General features: G+C 46.5%; 1 protein-coding gene across 1 annotated transcript; it reads right to left on the bottom strand.

Annotated features, from left to right (window-relative positions):
- Positions 1–964: 964 nt before the first annotated feature.
- LOC104392067 (lysozyme g-like) lies at positions 965–4,293 on the bottom strand. The gene is made up of 5 exons (XM_010001425.1): positions 4,251–4,293; positions 3,341–3,430; positions 2,335–2,537; positions 1,945–2,080; positions 965–1,095 (listed from the first exon to the last, which is right to left on the bottom strand). The coding sequence occupies exons 1-5, from the start codon at positions 4,291–4,293 to the stop codon at positions 965–967; spliced, it is 603 nt and encodes a 200-aa protein (XP_009999727.1).
- Between the last annotated feature and the right edge of the window lie 3,007 nt (positions 4,294–7,300).

Here is a 7,300-nt window from a genome sequence, read left to right as displayed (position 1 = left end):
ATTGTTATTCTCAGTAAACCTAAATTTGCACCCAGACCCGTCCACATTGAGGAACACTTCCAAGCAGAGCTTATAAACCCAGAGCTAATTCACTCCTAATCAGAAGCTGGGATTCCTGGCAGAGGGATATATGCTGAAATGCTTTGAAACTTGGAGAAAACCCAGTATAAAGGTGCCAAAGCTAAAGCAGGAAAGGTTGAGGAGGTATTTTACCAACACTCTTGTGATAAACCTCCTGAGGAGGGTACAGGACTGGCTCCCAGCAAGAGGGCTCAGTAATGGAAAGGTGTTTTGAATGGCTGCTCTGGCACATGTAGTTAGAAGCTTTCCCATTGTGTAAGGCTGCTTTTCACCCTGAAGACATCTCCAACCCCACCGTGGCCATGGGCTCCACAGCTTGGAAGACTAATAGAAGCATGTTCAGCATTTTCCCCCACAATGCTGGCCATGAGAACAAACATGCAGAGACCAGAGGCTTGTCAAGAAGTCCCTTCATTGCCTAGTAGATAGAATGATCAAGGGGAATAAAAGTTTCAACCTGGGGGCTTCTCCCCCTTATTGGCTGAGGAGAGAGAAGGAGATGGATGGAGGACATGTGAAGCACAGCCAATGCCCAAGGAGAGGTGCCTGTGTGTCTGCACCTGCGGGATGCACAAACAGCCCTAGGTTCAGTTTAGAAGAGGCACCTTCCTCACCTGACACTTAAACATTGCTGGTCTGTCCCTGTCTGCCTTTCCAAGTCCCTGAGCTTGTGGCTTCTTGTCCCTCAGGTCCCCTAGAAGGCAGCATTGAGCTTGCCTGCCAGTGAGCTGGGAGCTGGAGTTTGCTGGGGTGAGCCAGGTGCTGGTGCCAATGCCACAGCATTGGTCCTGCCAGGAATCCTCAGGAACTGCTCTGGGTACTACAATCACTACTGGGTCAGGCTATGTGGAGGAGAGGCTTGGTGGTGGGGTGGGTTGATGAGCTAGAACCCATGTCTCTTAAAGTACTGGGCTCGCCTAATTACACTGTTGACGTAGTAGTTGTCTCTGTCACATGGGTCTTCCTCGTAGACCAGGTGGTTGCCCATTTTTGCATGGTAGGTGCAGATTCCCCCTGGAAAAAAGTTAAGAAGGAGTTGTTATGGGCTTATAAGTAAGAAATAGAAGCAAACCTGGATCCTAAGCTTCCTTGGCACAGCCAACAGCTTGCCACGGTAAGCCTGTTGTGTTGCAGTGCCTCAACTTCTGCCTTCCCTGGTGGCTTCGGGTTGGTTGGTTTCTACCTTATTTATACACCTGCCAGCCATTTTGCTTGCAGGATGAACAGATAAGAGGATAACATGAGACCTGTTCACATTCGCTGTGCACAATGCCTTTTCCAGGGAAGCTAGGGAGGTCATGGATCTGGCCATTCCCCAGCGGTGGCACCGCCACTCAAAGTAGTGGCTCTCTGCAGGCATTTGTCACTGAATTCAAGGGGCACCTGCCAAGGCTGTGCCAGACACCTTTACAAGCTCTGCACTCCACGAGGGTGCATCTGTGTTGCTGTGGCAGGTCCCAGGCTGGGTTGGTTTCCCTCTGCTTCCTTCCACAGCAAAGCAGCCAAAGAGCTTGGCAGAGCCTCTCTTCTGCATGCAGAAACATGGAGACCCTGTGGATGGTGCTTTCAGCTGGGAGGCTGCATCTATATTCAGACCTCTTGCTGGTCTGCTGGTTTGGGACTGCCTCTACTAAACTAGAAAACTCTGTGGGTTTGGGTTAGGGTGTTGGTTGGTTGTTTGGTGTTTGTTTTTTTTTTTGGGGGAGGATGTTGGTGTTTTTTTGTTTGGTTGGTTTTGGTTGTTTTGTTCTGTTTTTGTATGAGATGATGTAAAATCTAACAGATTAATGCTCTTTTTCCCTTACAAGTGACAGCAACAAATGCACAGCACTGTCCTTTCCCAGTGTGTAGCCCATCAGGTACCTCTCAGCTGCCGGTCCCAGGTCCAGGTAGGGTGACTTGCCCGTACTTCATTAATTGCACGCACCAGGATAGTTGAGCACTGATTGATGTGTTCTTCACTGTCCCACACTCCAAAAGGCTGTTGGTGCCGGCCAAGCTAGAACAGTCAAGCAAGAAAATGAATTTCCCTCTGTACTTAAGCACCACTGTAGCTTTCCCTTCTTCTTTGTACTCCCAGGCTGTGGCACATGGAGGTGACCTTATTCAGGAAGACACTTAAGTGCAACCACTGATGCAGAGAGAACGCATTTAAGTGCTGTCTCAAACGCAGAGCAGTAATTTGAGAAGGCAAAGCCTTAGGATGCACACTCCATTGCTGCTCTGCTCCTCACCCCTGTCACTCTGATGTACCTGCATCAAGCCGTACTTGCGCCCATAGTGGTCCCAGCCGTTGTGCAGGAGCAGCCCGGCCCGGCTCTCCTGCGAGATGATGGCTGCGATCAGCGCGGGGTCCAGGCACAGGTTCCTGGCTACCCTCCTGATCGGCACCTCGTACTTCCTCAGGCGTATGACATCTGCCTCAGCAGTCCTCCGAACCATGGCGAGTCCTGCGGCTTAGGAAAAGGCAGATTGACACACCCCCCCTGGCCAAACCCCTTGCTTTCTTCTTGAGGGGGTGTATCAAGGGAGTAACTCGAGTTTTGAAGAAAGTGGAGCTACACCAGGTTGGGCAGTGAGTGGTGCTTGAGGGACAAGCACAGCCCCACTGGCTCTGGTGGTGGCCTTGGAGCTGCTGTGCCAGTACATGAGGATGATGAGGGGAAGATGGCAGGTTCTCAGGAAGTGGGGCCATGTGTCCATGGTCCTCTTTTGCTGCTGCACCTCTGGAAATGTAGCTCTGGAGCTGGGAAAGTGGAATTCCAGTTTGCATTTGAGAAAAGTGAGGAATGTGTTTGTTAGTAATGACCAGCCAAGCAGCAGGAACAGCTATGCTGTCACTCTATATAGAAGGTGGAGGGTTTTTGGAAGTAATTTTGGAACATTTTGGAAACAAGAAAGTGGGTTCAGATCCACGCTAAGATACCTGAAGTCAAGTTTTTCAAGGTGCCAATCTGAGAGGCCCTGGGGTTTTGTGAGGATGCTGATGCTAAAGTCCTGGCAGATGAAGAAGCCATTTGACTGAAAAGGGGTTGCACCATTTCCCTTTGCTTAGAGGCTGAGGATCTTGACTGTGGGACCTGAAGTTAGTCCTCCTTCTTCCCACCAGGTCTGGAGACTTCACAGCTCCTGTCATTTTTGGGTGAGAAGGTGTTGCTTTCCACCTCTTGGCTAACTGAACAGCTGCATCACAGCTAATTGGGAGATCTCTCTGTCAGGTACAAACAGGTTGACAAATCAAGCAATTAATGATACCTACCACAGTCTGGAGCTCTTACTGCTGTACAGGAGATCGTGGGGGCTTGAAGAGCACTTATATCACCATAGCAACTATAGCCCATCGATGGAGCTGAAAAATTAAATGGAGGTGTTTGAACACATAAGATCTCAGAGCATTGTTGTACAACATGCTGCGAGTACAAACATAAGAGATTCAGCCAGACCCATGACCCACATCACCTGGTGTTGGCCACTCTTGTATTCTTGCCACTGATCTCCATCAGCAACATTGTCAAAGAAAGCTAAGGAGCAGAAATATGTTTTCTGATTGGATAGGTTGAAGCAGGTGAAACTAGTGACAATTTATACAAACAGCTGTGTGCCCTGGTAGGTCTAAAATTTAGTTTGATAGAGAGAAACACAATGTCTGAATTTATTTCAGAGGGTTTTTCCCATTAAACACCCTCCAATGTCCACAGCCCCTCAGATGATGGCTGGTGGCATCCAAACACCCTGGCTGGGAAAGTCTGCTGTGTGCGTCCATAACTTGGTAAGGAATTAAGTCAGGAGAGTGCTTCAGCCTGGGCAAATTACCCTGCTCCCTCAGTAGCTGAGGACTTTATAGCCCCCACCAAACAGCCTGTGGCAATTGTGAGACCATTTCTGAGCAGACAGAGAGATCAAATAAGGTTAGCTGGGAAAATCAAGCAGAAGTATATCTGTGACTCCCTCTGGTGTCAGTTCTGTGCTCCAGACATGTTAGTTTAAAGGATGCAGGTGGAGGGGAAGCAGGCTCCAACAGCAGCCAAGGACCTCCAGCCACCCAGGGTTTCCCAGCACCCCACAGAGAGGGCACCTCAGGCCCGACTGCACGTCTCCTCTCCACAGTCCCTCTGCAAACCACTCCTGGGGTGCCTCTGACAGCAAACAGAACCCAAACCATGGCTCACCAACAAGGGCTGTGAGGCCCAGCACGAGCAGTGCGGGGATCATGGTGATGGCTCTTCTCAGCTGCCCCAGGGCACCTGGAAACACAGCAGTTTGCAAAACATGAAGGAATCAATTAGTGCTGATTTTCATCAGCCCTGTAGCAAAGTTTGCATGCCAAAAGCTACCACCCTGAGGCCCTGGATGGGGATGGCAGTGGCTGAAGATGGGTCAGGGAGCAGAGGCACCCTCTCCACAGCACATTTTCCCACTCGCCCCCAGCACAGGATGCAGCTGCCAGCTTCAGAGAGGGGTGGTGGGAGAAGTAAGTGATAGGAGCCACATCTGTTCCTTATTTCCCCCCATGTCTGGGGGATACAGGCTTTTCCTGCAGCTGAATGTCTCCTCCATCTCATAGTGTCACACTGAGACAGAAGGGCTGATCCTGGGGAGTAGGGAGGTCCCCACCGGCAACCTGGGCCAGCAGAGACTTTTCATCCCCTGTCACTGCATATCACTTACTCATGTGGTCCCTTCTGAACACCCCTAGCATGGCTTTATGATGAGAAGGTACTTGCTTTAATTCTATAGGTGCCTGAAGTCTGATGTGCTACAAAATGCATGCATCCTTTGGCTCTCTGTTCAAAAGGCAATGGGATTTTTTCTTGGCTTTTGGAATAATGTGTTACCAAAAAATCAAGCAATTTGAGCCTCTCTGCTAAGAGCAGACAAGGTAAAGATTTTGTTAGTGAAATAACACTTCTGCATGAATTTATCTGTGTGATGATGCCAGACAATCACTTTAGTAATTAAATATGTCTGTTGTGTTTATTCATAAAATCCTAAAATGTCATGAGCTAGTAGCTATCAACTGTAAAAAAAAACGTTGTACTGCCCTTTCTGGTGAGTACACTTAAACTGAGCATTTTTTGTGGTTTACAAATGTTTCTTTTTCCTCAAGAGGGTTTCAAATAAGGACACACAGCGCGAGTCTTGTAGGCAATCATCATGCATCGCTATTAACACTTGAAAATGCCTTATTGATTATAATAATGTTGACCTTTTCTCTAGTCTGTGTTTCTACTGCAAAACAAAACTGCATGGATGCACAAATGCTAACAGTTCATTGGTGTCATCAGAAAGACTCCCTTGTCCTGAGTGTGCTTATTCAGGCAGCAAACACTTCCCAGCTTGAGCTCTAACAGTATTTGCAAGCCTGGATCAACATAGCTTGACTCAATAACTATTCATTCAATGAGAAATCCATGCAGGCCTCAGCAAAAGGTACAGGTTGTGGCTGTTTCCACTGGAAAATTTCCATGTTATCATGTTTTATCAGCCGTTTTTTTCCACTCCCATCACTAAAATCACCACAATCCTTAAGTAGAAAGAGCATAACAATCACAATATTCACAAAACACTAAATCAAAGTAAAATCAAGGTTTCTGGCTCTAAATAAATATTCTATGAGTGAATTCAGACTCACCTGTCTTCAATCTGCCTTCCTGTCAGGCAGGTCACTTGATGTCTTTTATATATATGTGTATGAAAAGGTACCCACCCTATGGACTTTGGAATGTTAATTCCTACCTAGAGTGATGACATTTGTTTTAAAGTACAATAAGTAATATATATTAAGAGCTTAGAACTCTTAAAATCCCTTTCATCCAAAGATTTGCACAAGCAGCAGTTAACAAGACCTAGGACAATTCTGTGAAAGGAAATAAATACTGGTTTTCATCCACCAATAAGAACGTTGATGCACAATAAATGACTTGCAGGAAGCATCACAGTGAATCAGTGGCAGAGGCCAGGCAAAAGTCAGATCTGTCTCTAGTTCTCTCTTTGCTTTACATCTCAGATCAGTATGGACACGCTTCTGGAAAGGTTTTAGTCTTGTTACCTCAGTGATTTCTGTGTCATGTGCTCTAGGTGACCCTGCTCTGGCAGGGTTGGTTGGACTAGATGATCTTCTGACGTCCCTTCCAACTCTTAAGATTCTGTGATCCTGTGATTACCTGGATCCTCCTTTGGACCCTTCTTGTAGATGGGGGTGACAATAGCCTTTCTTCAGGGACATCTCCCGATCTCCACAACTTCTCAAAGATTATGGAGAGTAGCTTTGCAATGAGTGGCTTTACAGCTCTCTCAGCACCCTAGGGTGGATGGCACCTGGGCCCTCAGTTTCTTCTTGTTGCAATTGTACCTGAAGAAGCCTTTCTTGAAGTTTTGGACATCTTTGGGCAATGTCATATCAAACTGAGCTTTTGCTTTCCTAACTGCAACTCTGCATAGCCTGGCAATGCCCGTATAGGCAAAGGATGAGCTAGAAGGCATCTTAGTGATTAAACTAGCTCTTTCTAAATGGCTGGACTTTATAAAGATATCCCCAGGAATGCACTGCACTGATGTCCCTGAGAAATGTTACCTTTTCTCATAACACCACTGTACCTCTTTTTACATTTTTCTTTATTATTCTTGGTATTTTATTTAGAAGCACAGGTTTAAGATTCATATGATATTGCGAGACTCTCATTTAGGACAGCAAGTTTGTAGCCCCCATGCCTGGTAGCAGGGAACATGTATGAAAAGCATAGAAATATTACGTTATTATGAAATTGATATGAAATAAAAAGGACCTCAATGTTAAAATAATTTAAAAAAGCCAAAGCACTCCGTAATTTTAAACTCTTTTTGCTGTAGTGTAATTTTTAAATGTAAAAGATAGCAGTACATACTCCCTGTGTGCTGGATTTTGGTCAGCACAGTGTGTGATTGGGAGGGAGAGGATGGAAAGTCAGGGAAAGAGGAGTTCACTTATCAAAGGGTATCTGCATCTTCTTAAACTGAAGAACCAGGAAACCTTCCTGATGTTCACAGAGACATCTGGCAATAAGCTGCAGTCAGTGACCACAGACAGGGTTTCCTCGTGGTAATTGCTGACAGTTTGTTACACAGAGTAGGTACAAAATGCTACCTGACAGAACAGCCTTTTCCACTGGTTTTTAATAAGCTAGAAAGGAGCACACCTGAGATCTAAAGCACACCAAGGCTCAATACCACCAGTTCTTTC

The sequence above is a fragment of the Chaetura pelagica genome, unplaced genomic scaffold (assembly GCF_000747805.2).
Source record: "Chaetura pelagica isolate M959 unplaced genomic scaffold, ChaPel_1.0 scaffold377, whole genome shotgun sequence".
NCBI classification, from domain to species: Eukaryota; Metazoa; Chordata; class Aves; order Apodiformes; family Apodidae; genus Chaetura; species Chaetura pelagica.
This window is presented reverse-complemented; position numbering and strand designations above follow the sequence as displayed.

Bases quoted from the DNA above. Each gene is read 5' to 3' on its own strand.
- LOC104392067 (XM_010001425.1), bottom strand. From the start codon at position 4,293: ATGATCCCCGCACTGCTCGTGCTGGGCCTCACAGCCCTTGTTG. The intron at 2,081-2,334 runs GTACATCAGAGT...TGACTGTTCTAG, and splicing joins GCAAGTACGGCTTGATGCAG to CTTGGCCGGCACCAACAGCC. The intron at 1,096-1,944 runs GTACCTGATGGG...ACTTTTTTCCAG, and splicing joins CTGGGACCGGCAGCTGAGAG to GGGGAATCTGCACCTACCAT.